Raw genomic sequence first — 18,484 nt, 5'->3', positions numbered from 1 at the left:
GAGAAACTTTTTCAGTGTCATTCCCAACAGCGTTCATGTTGTTAAAATGGGTTTGGCACCTACCCTGGTCAGATTCCTACGTGTTAGTTTTGTAACCAGTGCGCTTTGTATATCGAAACTAACTTCCTGTACCGACAACGAAATAACGATTGGTCCAAACCAACAACTAGCACAATAGATGCCGATAAACACGTATTTACGTCAGCAACCCGTAAAAGCAAGAAACAAATAAAAACTTCGAACATCTTGAAAGCTGTACTGATCAAGACGTGGACGTGAACAAGAGACGACAAATGGGCTGACTCGAAAGTTGTGGATAACACAGTTAATGCATTAGCGCAAAGAAAATGGTTCTCCACACACAGCAGCAAGCTACATCTACAAGACCCTCCTGCCCGCAATAACTTTGCGTGGCTTTGGGGGTCCGCAACAACTCAGGCTGATTTCGATGGGGTCCGTGATATAAAGAAGATTGAGAACCGCTGGTATATACGGCCACGGAAAGTTCTTTTCGCGCACTATCTAAAAATTTAGTCATTCGTGGAATAGCTTGGAACTAGCTCTAAATAACAAAAATGCTGAAATTTAAAAAGTTCACCTAGGGTAATGAGCCTATTTTCGCCCTAACCATGTGAAGCCGCTGGTTAGAGCTGCGTTAGCCATTTTTGTTCAACGCATTGGAAAGCAAAGATACTGGTGCCAATTCCTACGCATTGCATCAATTGTATTCCGAGTAATTAATGAAATGGTGAGGCACCCTCCCTTATACGACTAAAATGGGCACTTCGCTCTAATATGCTCGAAAACTTAACGCTTAACGTGAACGAAACAGAATGTAATGCAACATAAGTACATGGGAGAATGTATTACACAGTACTTGAAGTGCTGGACTATAAACAGCGCCATATGTCTAATACAAAAGGAGAAAAAATTTCGCCAACTTACTCCAGACTCCACTAAATATAATTTAATGATAAGGACATCCATTTTCTAACAGCAGCATTTAGCCAAAGATTTTAAAACATGCTTCTTTTCAGCTAAAATTGCACATAAAGCTAGTTTCGGTACGATAAGTAATCACAAAAGACTGAAATTTTGTTTTCGGTCAGGTGCCTTTAGGCGGGCAAAGTGTTTTATCAAAAAATCTAAACTTCCGAATTATTCCACTAAACCAATTCACATCTACAGTAAAATGCTACTAACAGGCTACTCAGAAATATTTTTTTAGTTATTAAAATTTCCAAGAAATAGTTGAAATTAGTTCAATGAAGATTACCACTAAACACAAAATAGTTTTTTTTCACGTTTTCATCGAATTTTCAACTTTGAGCTTCAATTGCCTTTAACAGAAAGTTACGATTATTCAAACAATGTGTGTGTATGAAAGGTGTGAGCATTGGCAAGAAATACTAGTGCGGATGACAACATACAATCATGTTTTAGTAGTTTTATTTAGATTTTTAAAGAGACCGCCTAGAGGCGGTGTTGGGAACTAGAGGGTTAAAACAAAAAACCGATTTTTTTTTCAAAGACTGAGGGAACGGAAGTGCAATAAATCAGAGCTGACCAGAGAATTTGAAGTGGACAAAGCAACCATCAGGAAGATAGTGGTTCGTGAAGAGGCAATCCTGCGTAAATCATCTGCAATCGGAGAAATACATTTCTAGAAAAAATACGTCTCATCTTTCAAATATAAAAGGTTGAAGCTGGCTTTTTTATTGGTTCTTAAAAATGGAGGCCATATGCAAATGACGTAGCTTTTGCAGCTATTTTCGATCCCTCCATCCTCCTAGTAGCATTTTGTAACAAAACTCTAACCTCCTCCTTGTAAATAACGTAGCAACTACAGGCGCTGGGTAATTCAGTGCACTATCGTTTGAGAGGTCCGTAGTCTACAAGTAAATGAGCAAGGATTACAATCAGAATTTATGCATTGGACAGACGATTGATCTGACTACATATTGGCCACACACATTACTGTGTAGCAACAAATGACACCGTGTTGTACTGAAAACACCAAGCTACACTGGAACCTCCACTTACGAACCAAACCGGGGGTTCATAAATTGAATTAGTTTCTAAAAAAAGTGTTCGCTATTTGGTTGGTTGAGCAATATTCTCAATAACCCTAGCGGGCTTGAGAAGTAGGTGATGCAACGAAAATGAAAATACCCACAATGTTCAGGTAGGACTGGGATTCGAAGTGATGAGAAATACCTAACCGTGAACATTATGAGACACCAGGACACACCCCACAGTGTTTTGGCCCTTGAAATATCAAGCGGGATTTTGATATGGTTTATGAATGAAATCTCCCTAGCTATTCATGGGAACAAACTTGATGAGCAACATACAACAAAATGGTCATGTCGTGCTCGATTGACAACAATCCAGTTGGATACTCTGCGTACAACCTTAGCCTTGAACAGTGGAAAGCCACTCGATGCCCGAGCAAGCATGGTCAGAACAAACCAATAAGAGCGATGCGTAATATTTTCAATAGTGTATATGACCCTTTTGAATTTTTTGGATCCTGAGATTCTTTCAAAATATACTTAAGATATTGACTTAGTTTTTAAGATTTTGTTCAACTATTTTTGCTGTATACTTTTGATGATTTTATATTATGTAATATTGTTATCCCGCATACGGTGTATCATTAAAATGATACATGGTGTTCAATAAATACGAAATGCGAGGCATAAATATCTGTAGCAATTTCGTATAATACAGATACGTCTGTATAAACAGCAACTCTAATTCTGAAGTAAGTAAAACTGATGGTTTGCCACTCAACGTGGATTATTTCATTTTATGCAGCCTTACTTACATGTACAATCTTTCCCGCCAGTCCCATATTTCCAAATAAAAGAAAAATGATGCGACTGTCTTACAAGAAGCAAAATTTTGCGGAACGCTAACCTGTTCGCTCGTAACCCAAATGTACGTTAAACAAGATTCTTATTAAAGCTTCATGAGTAAACAGTGAAAAAGGTAAAAAAGCTTAAAGCCAGTCACCTCGAACGATCTGCTTTGCTTTCAAAAGCATTTGACGCCATTCTAGCGTACCGCCGGACCACCACTAGCAGCTTCGCTTCGCCATCAAGCCAAAGGGAGCCTGTTTTAAGATATTCTGAATTGTGCCTTGCTACTTGATAGCGCTGCAGCAACCCGTGTGGTAATTACAATTTTCTTTAAGCTAGTGAGAAAACCACCCGTTCCCGGGCCGATTACTCTTCTCCCGGTGGTTTTGAGCGGCAAGTAATTAAAATTTTAGCTTGTGTGTATGTCGTCTAGTGCATTTTCTTTAAATATTGAGCGAAAGAAATCTCAGTCCAACGTTATGAGGTCGAGCAGCGAAGGCATTTCTATTAATTTTTGATAATTCTTGTGGAAATGAAGATCCCACTAATAGGTGCTTTTGAACCGGAGCGGGTAAATTTTGAATATTCTTTTTGATGCTATCTCGGAAGTAATTAAAATTCTAGAGACTTTTTCCATTTCGTTAGCGGTTCTGAATCATCTAGAATTTTTTTGTTTGTTTTGAATCCTAGGCCTTCTATATGTGTATATGATATTTACACGATGTTAGGTAAATTGACTATAAGAAAAATCCGCTTTAGGAACGCTTGTTGTTGGTACTTTGTGCAAACAAAATTTTGGGATTTTCCGTTATCATTTTGTAGAAATAACATTTATAAATACCAAACCACTGTGTATTCCTCACAGAACATGCACGGGGCATGCGCATGACATAATATTTTTGTGCAACGACGCACCTTAAGTGCAATAGTAAAATCTAAAATTGCTTGTTAAAATCATGTTATAAAACGTGTAATATTGGAATTTCAACAACACAACATTGTGTTCAACATATCTCGTGATCTTGATCAAGTTCGGCAATTTTGGTCAGTACATCTGAACCTAACCTGTGGAATACCAAATACTTTGATTTGAAATTCTACAGCTAGATAGCGACAATGAGCATGTTATTTCAACATTAACAATATTTTACTCAACTATTTGGGGCTGGGCGTCATTCTAAAATCTGAAATATCTCTTATGTAACGAAACTATGTAGGGTTTGCGCTTATAACTCCACAATTACTAGATTTCGGGATATTTAGGGGCGGGGGGAAGTAAAGGATTTCAACGTGAAGAAAAACTTTTTTGAGAATTTTTTTTAGAAAACTGGGTTAAGCGTAACTTTTATACATTGTAATGTGTCACTTCATTAACATTTTGTAATTTTTCTATGCAAAAATATCGACAAGCGACTCGATGACGAAGTTTTTTATAGAACGATGCTGGAAAAGACATGATATGCGATGCTAGCTGCCATTCAAAAACTATCTAACCAATTTGAATCCCCAACAATCTATCTACGTAATAAATTATTTGAGTTTTTTCTTCAATAAAACCATGTTATGTAACGTTCTAGCTTACTCCCCCTCCCGCATATGCCACATCTGGCTTTGGCGTCTGGCTTTGTACTAGCAAATGACTTCTTCGGTGTCCTCGTCGTCGCTAGAGTGTGGAACTAAAGTTGTGCATTCCAGCTCAGGTGGTTGCTTAGCTGTGCGACGATCACGTTTGCGCTTCGGAACATTTTTATGGATTCCTTTTCCTTCTCTTTTTCGATCATGTTATCTATTTCAACAACACCTTAAATTATTATATTGTTAACTCAAGCGAAATATCTGACGCACTTTCATTGATGACGAGCACTATCCTTTCACACGAGTACATAATTTTTCGAATAGAACCCTGAATTGTTTAGAGGCTGATCGAATACTAATGCAATCTTGTACAGATGCAATTGCCTTCTTTATGTCCTCTTCACTTCTTTTTGACGTTATGTATTTTTACATATGGCGTTTTTCATTGATTCCACTGGTGGAGTTTTTTGAACTTTTTCTGCATTTTTCGTGCAGTCGAGCATTCAAAATAAGTGCCCTATGTTTCATTGATGTGCACTGCACGAAAAAAATGCAATCCTGGTGCAATTCGCGAGCAGCAATTTTGCACTCAGTTTTTTTTCAGAGCAGCAAGCGAGCGCACTAATACCAATAAAAGATCAACAAAACAATAAATAACAACAACGTCAATTTGAGAGAATATTTTAGGATGAATACTAAAGATTTGATTGCCGAAATTTTTGATTCGTCCAGCAGTTCCGACGAAAGCTCGTGTTCCAGTGAGTCTACATCTTCATCTGAAGATTACTCTTCGGATATTTGTGCCTATTTCACTGAACGACTTGTAAGAAGCAAGCGAAAAAAGGTTGAAGATTTTGTTGGTGATGTGATTTATAAGTACTCGGATCACGACGTAAATTGATTCTAATCTGGATTTAACTGTGAATAAGCTAATAATCCTTAGTTCAAATCTCACTTCCGGCTCACGAGAACGGCTGCATACACGCTGATCGAAGAATTTGAATAGTCGTGTTTCTTCAAAGTTAAGAAGCGCGGTGGAAGACATGTAGTCCCTGCTGAGAAACAAATGCTGAGCTTTTTGTGGTAATTCACATTATTTGTAAATTGTAACAGCAAGTGCACTTAATTTTACAATTAAAGGTTTGCAGCAAACAAGGACTCGTACCGAGAAGTTGCTAATTTGTTCAACATTACTCAATCAACCGTATATCGAACTTTTGGATATATTTTGGACTTTTTTCTCAAATTGCTCAACGATATATAAAATTTCCAAATACTGAAGAGGAAAAAAATCAAACGTCAAATATTTTCCAGCAGGTAACATTTAGCTGGGTATTTTAATTAGCAATTGATTAATTGAAATTAATATTTGAAACCAATTACTGCAAAGGTACCGTTTTGCGGTAATGAAATCAAACAACATACAACGGTAATTGTTTACTTTAGGTACTTATTTCCCTGCCAGCGGGACTTTTTTTATATTAGAAAAATGTTATTTTAGTTCTGTAAAGTGTTATAGATTTATAAAAAACGGCGGAAATCGAAAATTTAGTAGTTTATTTATAAACTTAAAAAATATGTTGTATTTAGTAGCTAGCCTTGCTAATAGTGTCATTGTGCCCTCGAAAATGAGATTTTTTGTGTAGTTAGTATGATGTGACTTGACCGAATAGCCGAGTCCAAAGAACCGCCGAACGTGGTGGATGCCTGCTCGCCGTCGGAAACGCAATAAACTGCGATCCATCGTTTACCCGGTATACTCACACATAGGATCTAACCTTCATATAAAAGCGATGTGGCATAGCCACATTAGGTAGTGGCAATGTTTAATTTAGTTACAGTAGGACAATATTTAATAATAACAATAAAATATTGTATCTTTTTATGTGAGTGCTAAAACTAGCCACAGTCGCTATGTTTGTGTACACTAGGCAATCTTGCGAATTACAGGTTTGCTTGCGTTTCTGACAACGGATATGCGACCACCTCGTCCGGTGAATCCTCAGCGGTTTTACGCTGCTTCGGGTCATTGGAGTCGACTAAACTTTTTCGAGGCCTTGAGGGCCGAGTCTCATATACCAATCGATTCAGTTCGACAAATTGAGACAATGTCTGTATGTGTGTATGTATGAATGTATGTACAATTATCTCAGCAATGGCTGAACCGATCCTAACTAGGCCTAACGTTACCATTTGACACTATTATTTTTGGTTTTTCGATGTTGTTTACTTTATGAGATATGGGTGATCTTATCAATGTAAAACGGGTTTTTAGCGAATAACTTTCGAACAGAGCAATCCTATCGCGCACTAGATAGAAGTAAAAAGCTTATGAAAATACTTTTCGAACAAGCTATAGATTGTCAAAATCCGTTCACGAGCGGCGAAAATTTTAAACATTTTGTTTTTTCATTCCTCGCTTACCAGTTTTCACTAATTAAAAAGGAGACCTTTTCATGTTTTACTGGTGTTTAGGGGCAAAACTAAACCGCTTTTGAATATCGGTGTATGAAAACACATCTACGTGATTCAAGAAATTCGACATTAAAAAAATGTTGAATTACCTCTATAATAAATGAGCTATTTCTCAAAAAATAATATATAAGTTCATTTCAAAGACAAAATAATGTTTATAATGAATTTTTTTCTAGATTTCATGTATTTATCCCTTGATTTAGGCATTATGCATTCAATCGTGAGAAAAATGTTGATGGTATATTAATACGTAGATCATCAAGTAATTCACCTGGTAGTGAGATAAAAGATTTCTCATATAATTATACTCACGGCATCACCGAAAGCAACTGTATTTTTGAATCCCAAAACTCTAACGAAAATTTAGCTCTTTTGCAAGATATATGTTATTTATACTGGTTATGGCGTAAAATTACTATTTACATTATTTACAATAAGGATGTAAGGAATCAATATATCGCATATATACCTTTAAATATAAGGTCACGACACTAAACATCATTTTCCATTTCCTCACACGCCCCCTCTCCCTTTCTTACTCTCACTGACTCTCTCACTTACTCTCTCACTCTATCAAAATGTTTGTATTATGAGAAAACTGTAACTATTTTCAAATGTTCGCACCCTCAAGATGAAACGTGTATCCCTCCGAAATGTGGAACTATGGGTTGGCAGGCGACCAAAATTCAAAAACTACATCAAATCCAATTTAATTTATTTCTATTCAGAGCTTTTATATACACCCTAATTAAGGCAATTCATGGCTATCTAGAAAAATATTTAACTTAACTGGGTAATATGGATATTTGAAGATGAAAAATTTAAGAAGAGACGTTCCACATGCGTTATTTAAACTTTTCGTATCTGAATTGTATTTTAAATGAATCATATGCTCAAATATGTCATGTGAAAAGTAATAACATCTCTTTTGTGATGATATGATTGAAAATATATATTCATTGTATTGGTATGAACTATTATGAAGAATAACGGATCAAAGCCCAAAAATATCCACGAATTAGATCCAGGAAAAGAAGTCTCCTAAAGACCCCATTCTCGATGGGGGATACAAGTACAAGAAACATTGTAACTTATCGTTGTTGATTAGACCGGCAACTTTTTTGAACTTTTTTCGGAACACTCCTAAATCAATTGGTAATTAGCTCTACAAACCATCTGCCAAATATGAGATTTTTCCTTTAGCTCTAGTTCACTCACAAGAGTTTAGAAGTTTCTATGGTGAAATATATGGAAAGTCAGAAATCAAAAATCAAATTCCAATAAAAAATTCCACAGTAATTCTTCATACCTCAAAACTTACGGTGGCGTAGCTTATTTTATAACGAACAGCTTTGGTGAAGAATGCATGTTGGTTGGAGGTTCCCCGACAAAGTTATTTAATTTTGAAGACAAACGGATTTTTTTTTGAAATTTCCTATTCTAAGCATGTGCGAGACAGAGAGGCAACGGATAACTTTATATGAGAATATCTTTTTACTGCAAAATAGGATCAATTGGCAATGTTGATCCTTGCACTTTAAGCTATATATTTACAGATTTTGGGATGCACATGATGATACTGTCATTTTTTACTGAATTTATTGTTTCTTTTGCCAATTTTTCATATATTTCCACATACAAACTTGAAAACTCTTGTGAGTAAACTAGAGTTATCGGAAAAAGCTCATATTTGACAAATGGTATGTGAAGCCAATTACCGTTTGATTTAACAGTGTTCCGAAAAAAAGTCAAAATTGTTGCCGGTCTATTGTTCATTTTTGCTCTATATTAAGTAAAATTCAATTGATGTTTCAATCAGGCATGCACAAGAACGGTGCTGCTCCGTGTCCTATTGCTGTGCACTGACTCATAATGTGTCAGCGTTAAATTCATTGAGCTAGTGCTTGCGCTGGTTTCCGATGAGCTAGAGTTAGCAAGTAGCGCGAGCACCGATGAGCGAGAGCCCTCGCTAGCACGGTGATAGCAAAGCAGAATAAAAAAACAACGCGTTAGTGTGGGTAATGATGCCTGCATCGTTTTTTCAGCAACCTGTCGCACATTCTCCAACGCATAGTTCTTGCTTTGTCCTATTCTTTCGTTCCATAGCTTACACTACTGCACCGTTCTAGCTCATCGGACAAGCTTACCGTGCCAGCTCATTGAGTTAACTCGTGCTAGCTCACTGAGCTAGCTCACCGAGCTTGCTCGTGCCAGCTAACCGAGCTGGCTCATAGTGCTAGCTTATCGTGCTAACTCGTTGTGCTAGCTTTTCGAATCCTACAGCTCCAGCACGAAGGTTACCTAGCACGAGCGGGTGTCAGTGCTTATTGCTTTTGATTCGTTCAAAGCGGCCGCTCAGCTCGTGTTAGGCGCTCGTGCTGTGCTTCATGCATCCCTGGTTTCAATGGCAGTCACAATTAGTAGAGAGGCGTTGGATGTAATGTCTTCTTTCATGGCGAATGTAACTAGAAACATATTTATTTCCAGAAAATTAAGACTTGTAATGTCAAGCTTGCCTATCCATCAAGGGCAGTTTTATATCAAGTAACACATTCAACGGTGCTTGCGTTTCCAACAAACTAAATACTTATCCTTAAAATTTGAACCATTTCTTTTTCATAGTATTCGTCTTGTTTGTTTTATTCATTTTGAATATTTGACTAGTTTTAAGTATATGATTTTTGCATTTTAATTATTTATTTTATTCAGAATTATTTTTATTCACTTTGTTCATTTGGGTTCATTTAATCTATTTTATTCATTTCATTCTTTGGAATCACTCTGATCAGTTTATTTTTTCGTGCATTTCATTCATATCATTAATTTAACTTATTTCTTTCGTTGTTTTCCTTCTAAGAATGCTCTTTGTTTTTTTCAGTTCATACATGTTTTTAGTTTCTTCATTTTAATAATTTGACTATTTTTCAGATTTATTCATTTCATCCATATTATTTATTTGACACAATTTATTTTTTCAATTAATTTATAACTTTTTAACATCGCCTTATTTTTCATTTTAATCAATAAAAACGGGTCTTCACTGTATTAGTAAGGTTAGTTGGTAGAATATATTTTTTAGGTTTATAAAACAAATTATTACAATATTTACTTTCCGCCCCTATAACACTAAAATAACATATTTCTAAAAAAATCCTCTTATAGAGGAAGAACCTAAACAATTACCCATACAGCTTATTCGATGGCTGCAGACAATATTAATATCAGCGCCTTGCGATTCTCTAGATAAAATCTTAATTTTGTAATTGACTGTAGAAGCTACTATAGCTCAAAACTTTTCCAAACATTTCATTTGTGTTAACGTAGGTACCATTTAAAAATCTTGACCAAATTTCCCAACATTAGTGCTTACGTTTTCTATCGTGCAAATTTTAATATGAAATGGATTGCATTATTTCAATTTATATAAATTAATTTCTCTACTCCATGAGAAATAAGAACCGCAAAAAATAATGAATGAGTTTCTTTTGGGAAAGAACTTTTTATTCCAAATTTTTAAAATAACCTCGAAACGTATAACAATATATTTAAGAATAAGTCTGAGGACTAAAACACGCTATTGCCAATTGTAGAATCTCGCGCATGGTCAACTCTACTTTTTTCTGGTTCCGCAAATTACTGGATGAGTATTCAATTTACGGCCGCGATCTTGTCAAAAATTTGAATATAATGGTGTTGTACCATTCCAAATAAACCATGAATCATGTCAATATGTAGAATAGTTTTTGAATCTGGCCTCCAAAAGCGGGTTTCAAGAAAAAGCACTCGCTTCACTGAATTTATCCCTCCTTGCGGGCAGATTGGGCCCCAAACCTGCTCTTTTTTTTCTCCATCTAAAAATACAATTAATTTTGTGTTACTCGGGATTGTTAGTCTTCTTTACTGAAAAACTGATAACAAGCTAATTACAGTTTAAAGTTTAGCCAAATAAACCTTTTATTCTTTGTTGGCCTATGTTACTTTCAGATTGCTCAATTCCCAAATGTACTTGGGTGCGTGGATGGCTGTTATATATCAATTAGGAAACCGGCGCGCAAAATGGCTCATACATATGTAAACAGGCACGATCAGCTATCGATAACGTTGCAAGCAGTATGTAACGCCAAGAGAGAGTTTATAGATGTCGATGTTGGTTATTCCAGTCGCATGCATGATGCACGCATTTTTGAGAATTCTTTTATAAGTGAGAAACTTCCACGAATTTGCGGTCAGCAATTTCACATTCTTGGAGACGCAGCATACCCTTTGCGCGAGTTTCTTTTGGTACCGTTCAAGGATTACGGAAATCTTAGCAATGTGCAAAGAAACTATAACTTGAAGTTTAGTCAGACGCGAGTAACAATCGAGAATGTGTTCGGTTTACTAAAGACACGGTTTAAACAATTGATGCGACTTGATTTTCATTCTGTGGAGAGAATGGCTCTGTTTGTACTCGCTTGTTGCGTTCTGCACAATTTATGCGCAGGTGACCACATGGCTACGTCCGAAAGCAGTAATCAGTCAACAGAAAACATCCCTGAGGAAGGTGAAATAGGAGAACGAATTATCCCAGAAAGATCTCGTCGAATGGACAATCGTGCTGCGGCGCTACGAAGATTGGGAGAAATTAAACGAAATGAAATTGCCAACTCACTATAGAAAAAATATAGCTGCTAGTAAACTAGTAATATTTTACCTCAAATTTTAATTATTTTAAATACAGTATCGTTGTACCTTTTATCCATTAAAGAATTACAAAATATGTCCAACATTAGAAATAATTTATTGTGAAATAATTTAAGAAAATTATAATAATCGAAACAGAAAACATATAATTCAATGGCAAATTGATTGACCTCAAAACCGATCGGTTTCAACAGTGCCAATTTCTTTGCAGGCATTTAGTTTTTCTAGGAGCATTTCCTGTAATAATATTTTCTGCCTCAGCAATACAAGTTTTTCCTTTTGTATATCCATTTTTTCTTCGTGTCTTTTTTTCTTTGCTTCCATTTTCTCACGATGCATTCTCTCTCTGTCTTTTAACAACTCAGTCATGAATGAGGACTTTGAGACATTGTTGTTTCTAGATTTTGGGACTTTTGCGGACATTGAACATGTTTCCAGGGCTGGGGATTTCCTTGCAATTTGATCCTGACTGACGTGAACCTCGGGTACAATTGAATCATCTCGTTGGATTATCGCCACCATTTCATCTTGATATGGATCAACCGATCGCTGCGCTCCACTAGTTCGGTTGTTTGAAAGGGTGTTTTTGGTCCTCTTTAGCACCGTTTTGTAACGGTTCTCTGTTTGAGGTACTGTATAACTGGTACTGCAGGTTTTATTGATATCCGCAGCCAGAGCACTCCACATGTCTTTTTTTCTCTGAAATTTTTTCATCGGACCAACTTGAGGTATTGCATGCTTGTAACCCTCCAGCAAGCACTTGGTAGCTCCGTCTGTCCATGCAGCATTTCCAACTTCTGCTTTTGAAAAACCCTGAACAGAATTCGCAACTGTCGGTAGTTCACTGTTCTCGCTGTTATCTTCATCATCCGGAACATGCAACGGTATGCCAAAAAAGTCTGCTACGTCGATCCTTCTAACGTTGATGATTTAATCACTGAAATATTTTAATTAAAATTGTATATTGAATAATACGTTCACGAATAATAACGAATTTTACCTCGTTTTGTGTTGAATGAAAACATCTTCTTTCTCAACCAATAGCTCATTGGGACTTTTATGAACTAGATCATAATCGTTCAAATTAATTGTCGCCATTTTCATAAAAATACTTTCCACTTTTTTCGAAACTGTCCAGCAACAGCATATGCCACCAAATTAAAAAACTGTCAGATGAGAAAAAAATAGCAGCAGGCAGAAACGCATACATCCAAATGCACTCTGAGTTGTACAAAACTGTTTCATTGGTAAAGTTACATCCATGACAATATTTTTTAGCTTGTAGTACACTATTTTGAAGATATATTATGTGGCTTAATGTCTGCGAATGGAAGATGTTTACTTGCAATTTTAAATAATACTAAGCATCAATTTTCTACATGACATGATGGTCAAAAAAAGTGTCGTATAGGTTGGGACACTTCAAACAATTTAAATAATTAGAGGCAATTTAAACTTTAATGCATTATATTTATTTTTTGGTTAATATTTATTTGTTAATTGGTATTTTAGAATAAGAATAAGTAACAGAAAGACTTATTTACTTCCATGTGATAAAATTAATCTAACTCACAGTTTTCACATGTAAAACTTGTACGCAATCTTGTGCGCATGCGTAATTGTATGGTGTCCCAACCTATATGACACGCTTGTCCCAACCAATTTTTCGAAGAAAAAAAATCCAATTATTTTCGTTGAAATTTCTATGAAAAAGATTCAATTTAAGATGGTGCAAAAATCAGCACAACAAAAGATTTTTTGCTCGTTTTTTTGACACTGCTTAGTGCAGCTGTGACAATAATGAACTATAACTTCAACTTGGTATAAAAAGTGAGCTACGATCTAGTCTAGTATGTGCTAAAAATAACAGATGGTAACACTGCATAGGAATGAAAATATCGAGCTGTCCCAACCTATACAGCGTCCCAACCTATACGACCACCCCTTAATAAATTTTCCGAATTATATACACATGACAAAACACTAACGTAAACGGTTTTGTGGGGTACATTTGTACCCCAGACAAACTTTAAGCAGGCACTGATAGGTTGGTTAAGTGAAACAAATAGGTTGCACCTGCTTTAATGGAAGTTTAGTGATCAAATTTACATGAAACGTAGCAGGTGCTACGATTCCAACGTCAGAACACAAACTAATGAATTTTTCTTATGCCCCCTTTTTGTATGTGTCGCAGTTCATTCGATGACAAAGGGGTAGTCCTAGCCACGTTCGCTGCTTAGTCGAATTGTGCCAACCAATCAGGGATCAGATAACTTCTCCTTTAATAAAATCCACTATTTCCATTACTTTTAGTAATTGTACATCCTACGTAATTGGATAGAAAATTGTTGTACATATTCACAATCAGATAGCGTAATAATCTTATTTTTTTCATTCAGGACAACGGCAGATATTAACGTTTAAAAAATCGGGTAAAATATCGGAAGCAAATTTTGAAACGGGACCCCTATACTGAAACGTTAGAAGTTCTTCAAAATAATAAACAATTAATACTAAGAGTTTCTCCGATCCCGTACGCGCGACTTGCTATTGCGCGCGGAGATCCGTGTTTGTGTAGGGGAAATATTTGCATTCACGTCAACTGTATCATGGGGGTCATTCATATCTCTGTCTGGGCAGGGTTGTCCGTAATATGCCGTTTGTTCACAGAACTGGCACGTGTTAGTTTGTCCTTCATATGTACTGTATATATTCTTTCCTTTTTTATTAACGACTTATAGTGAGTCAATCTTTTTCTTTTTTTTTATATTGTAACGACATATAATTCAATTTGAAATACCTACCAACTGGATGAAGCTGCCTTCCGAAAACCGAAACTGCATTTTCACCTTCGGCAAATGTTCCACATCACCAATACTCGGTCTTATGCGGAAAGACCGGAATTCAACGGCCACCGTGTTAGCCGGAGGAATCACATTTCGTTGAAGAGACTCGGTTTTCTTGATAGATCACCATACAAGAATAACGGTAACGGTTCCCTTTGTTCTTCAGACAATGCACACAAGAAAAAAGCAACTGTTTGCGCTAGCTCGGGTAGTAGCAGAGAGGAGAGCACACTGGTATTGTGACTGATGCTTTTGGTAATTGGGAATAGACTGATAGTAAACAGGTTGAAAATATCGCAGTTGAGCGCGCTGTTAGTGGACCACCAAACGATTCCAACTGGCCTAAATTAGGTATTAAACTTAATCCTGTCTGGAGGGAACAATCGCTCGATGCTTCAACATGGCCAAGTTTCAGATGGAATGTTTTTATCAACGCAGCAGTGGGGAACCAGCAATCGTAGCTGCAGCTTCGAATTCACGAAAAGCAATAACAAGCATTGAGGTAGCTCCCGCGCCTCCCGACCCATATGCGTAACTCCGCTAACATCCTTCTATATAATCATTCCGTTCCTGAGGTCGGTGATGGCAGAGGGGGCTTCCCGCTTGCTATCCCAAGCAAGTATAATAGTGTTTTTGAACCTGCTATACCTGATAATTTCTCGCATTCCAGCAGCGCTGCTTCAAGCACTCTCTGGATATACTACAAAAACGTACGCAGATTAAGGACCAAAATAGATTCATTCTTTCTGGCTATTTCGGAAGCTGAGTACGACATAATCGTCCTAACGGAAACCTGGTTGAATGACCAAATCTATTCCGCACAGCTGTTTGTCATCAATGCACCGTTTTTAGGAATGATTGCTCCCCCGTAAGACTCGCGGCGGGGGCGTTTTGATAGCAATGTCGTTAAACTAAACGCTTATATTGATCGAACAGTTGTGGGTTGCTTTACCGGTCACTGTAGTATCGGCACCAATCGAGCCCCTGATTGATCTTGATGCTGATCACCCTGCTCTTAGTGTTGCATTCAATTTACCTACTCAAATTGTTTAGGAAGAGCCTTCCATCTCGAATTCTCTGGACTTTCGTCGAACCGATTATGCCGCATTGAAAGATACACACTAAAAAAATTTGAATTTTATCGTCGACGTAATTCTAAACTTGCCAGAAATCTAACATACCGTAATTGACGAAATGACGAAATATAATCGTTTTCCACTAATTTTACATTCTATTTTTTTAACTACTTTCCACGCTCAATGCGATAAAATTACACCCTACAACATTTTAAAAAAAACACCATATGTGAAGTAAAATTACGGGACTCGCAAAATTCAACGACATGTAAAATTAAAATCAAACGTAAAACTATGTCGTTTTTGAAGCTCGTATATGTCATGGTCAGGAGACGTAAATCTACACGATTTTCTCTAGGTGTGTACGCTCATAATCACCAATTAGGTTTTTATTGAATCGGCCACCACTATTTATGAAGCTGTGGAATATTTCAGTGCGGGATGCTGTTTCCCGTGTTGCTCCGCCTAAGCTGCCTTCACAAAAACCACCGTGGTCAAATCCAAGATTACACTCTCTCAAGCGAGCGCGATCTGCTGCTCTTCGAAAGTATTGCAATTCCCGGTCGCCATATTTCAAACGACAGTTGATCATCAAAAGCAACCGGTATCGTCACTAACACCCCTGTTTGGTTGCTATGTCATCCCCCTGTACAACCAACGCTACCAATATTGCGGTGTAACAGCTACTACCCGGCGCATGATATCAGATATCTTAATTCACCACGTTTGATCACCGAAAGGGACAGCGAGTGATAGTGCTGATGATCTTTCTCGCCGTGATCGATCGGCAGTCGTCTTCAACCATCTATCGGCATAGCACGCGCACGCAGGGCGTATTTTAATGTATAATGTGTTTAGTTTATTAGAATAATAAATTCAGTTATAAGTCGAAATATAATGTTTAAGCCCAATAAAGTCGCGTGTGATAATCTAAAGTGAACAAGTGCATGTTTTACTTGCCGTTGGTGCAGCATTCCGGAAAAAGGAGAACCATCCATCCCATCCCATGTCAGCTGGCCGCTGGCAACCGTTCAGGTGACCTTCAACCGACGTAACCCCCAAACAACCCCTTTCTGTACAATCGTCATGTCAAGCGCACCGGTGAGAATCTTTGTTGAAACCCAAAACTTTTTTGGTCGTTTGTCAACTCAAAAAGAAACGATGCTGGTTTACCATGCGCCATGTTTTTAGAAAATTCAATCGCCTGCACTGAAAGCGAGAAGTGTAATTCGTTTTCGATGCACATTAAGCAAGTATTCCTCGATTGTTCCGCCACTTCGATCCAGATAAAAGAAGCAACGCGGGGGATGCCTCGTGATGTATTTGATTTCAATATTCCAGATATAACAGAAGACATGGTAGCGTCTGTTATGCACAAATGGAATCTATCGTTTTTCTGCTGGTCCTGATAATATTCCGTCGTCGGTGCTAAAGCGCTGTGCAGTCGCTCTTTGTAATCCACTTGCTAGGCTGTTCAATCTCTCGGTCCAGCAAAGTGAGTTCCCTACACGCTGGAAGTTTTCCCACTTGTTCTCAGCTTTCAAAACGTAATATTTCCAATTACCGAGGAATCACTTCTCTGTGCGCCTGCTCAAAACAGTTCGTAATTATTGTGAACGACACTCTGTTTGCTCGCTGTAAGAATTATACAGAAAGTAAACAGCATGGCTTTTTTACCAAACGCTCAGTTTCTACTAATCTTATGCAATTTACTTCGAACTGCCTACGGACTATGAATTCCGAATAGTAAATCGATGCGGCGTACATGGATCTGTAGGCGGCATTTGATCGAGTGGATCATGGAATTCTCCTTAAAAAACTGGAACTACTCGGTATATCAGTGACGGCTGTGGCTTGGTTCAGGTCATACTTGACGGACCGTTCTGTACAAGTTCAAATTGGATCGACAACATCGGAATCTTTCTCAAACCGATCCTGAGTTCCACAAGGTAGTAACATCGGTCCGTTGCTGTTCTCGCTTTTTATAAACGACGTCTCCACGTTGCTACCACCGGGCCGTCGCTTCTTTTAGGCGGATGACACGAAAATTTTCAAAATCATCAAGTGCCTTTCGTACTGCTTGGAGCTACAGAATATGCTGCATATGTTCGAGGTATGATGAAAAAAGAACTTTATGTGTTTAAGTATCGCAAAATACAGCATTATTTCCTTCCATTGGAAAAGTTCGCCAATCTTGTACGATTATGAAGTTAGCGGAAGCCCTATTACATGAGTAGAGCATATTGAAGATCTTGGCGTCACTCTGGTCCGTGAAATGACTTTTAGACTTCAGTACGACGATATCCTGTTAAAAGCAAACCGACAATTGGGCTTAATCTTCAAAATTGTAACAGAATTTCGAAAACCTTTATACTTACGATAAATGTATTGTTCACTTGTACGCTCATTGCTAGAATCTAACGCTGTCGTAAGGTGTCCTTCCCATGCTAACTGGATAGCCAGGTTTGAGAGTGTCCAACGTAAATTTGTAAGGTACGCTCCGCGGTTTCTGCCGTGGCCTGTGCATACACATTCTATGTAAAAAATGTAACTCCTACGTTGAGTTTTCGCAAAAAAAAATTATTAAGGGGGTTTTCTACTCATAAAATGGCGATTTTTTTCTTGAAAGGTAGCATTTCCGCCATTTTATGAGTAAAAACCCCCTTAATTGATTTTTTTCCAGAGATGTTCCACAAAAAGCTTTGTCACCGAGTCGCTTGTCGATATTTTTGCATGGAAAATTTACAGATGTTATTGAAATGATGCAATATAATGTAAACAAGTTTCAATCAATTCGCTTCACCCAAATTTCTAAAAAAAATCGCAAAAAAGGTGTTCCTTTTTACGCTGAAACCCTTATTTCCCCCTTAAGACAATATATGTCAGATGAATGTTTAATATACAAACAAACAAACACATCAATATTCCTGCTGGCGATTGTCCGGTTTTGATATGTAATATACTA

At 37.3% G+C, this 18,484-nt stretch overlaps 1 protein-coding gene across 1 annotated transcript; it reads left to right on the top strand.

Moving 5' to 3' along the window:
• Positions 1-5,127: 5,127 nt before the first annotated feature.
• Positions 5,128-11,590, top strand: LOC131679952 (putative nuclease HARBI1). Its single transcript, XM_058960695.1, has 5 exons — positions 5,128-5,331; positions 5,446-5,522; positions 5,580-5,676; positions 5,718-5,756; positions 10,899-11,590. The coding sequence occupies exons 1-5, from the start codon at positions 5,128-5,130 to the stop codon at positions 11,568-11,570; spliced, it is 1,089 nt and encodes a 362-aa protein (XP_058816678.1). The 3' UTR covers positions 11,571-11,590.
• Positions 11,591-18,484: the final 6,894 nt, after the last annotated feature.

This window comes from Topomyia yanbarensis, chromosome 2 (assembly GCF_030247195.1).
Source record: "Topomyia yanbarensis strain Yona2022 chromosome 2, ASM3024719v1, whole genome shotgun sequence".
In the NCBI taxonomy this organism is placed as follows: Eukaryota; Metazoa; Arthropoda; class Insecta; order Diptera; family Culicidae; genus Topomyia; species Topomyia yanbarensis.
The sequence above is the reverse complement of the archived record's forward strand: the minus strand, read 5'-3'. Positions and strand labels throughout refer to the sequence as shown.

What these genes read in the sequence shown, in the direction of transcription:
- LOC131679952 (XM_058960695.1), top strand. Translation starts at nt 5,128, where the DNA reads ATGAATACTAAAGATTTGATTGCCGAAATTTTTGATTCGTCCAGCAGT. An exon ending in CAAATGCTGAGCTTTTTGTG is followed by an intron (nt 5,523 to 5,579) that starts GTAATTCACATT and finishes TTACAATTAAAG; the next exon opens with GTTTGCAGCAAACAAGGACT. An exon ending in TTGGATATATTTTGGACTTT is followed by an intron (nt 5,677 to 5,717) that starts TTTCTCAAATTG and finishes TTTCCAAATACT; the next exon opens with GAAGAGGAAAAAAATCAAAC.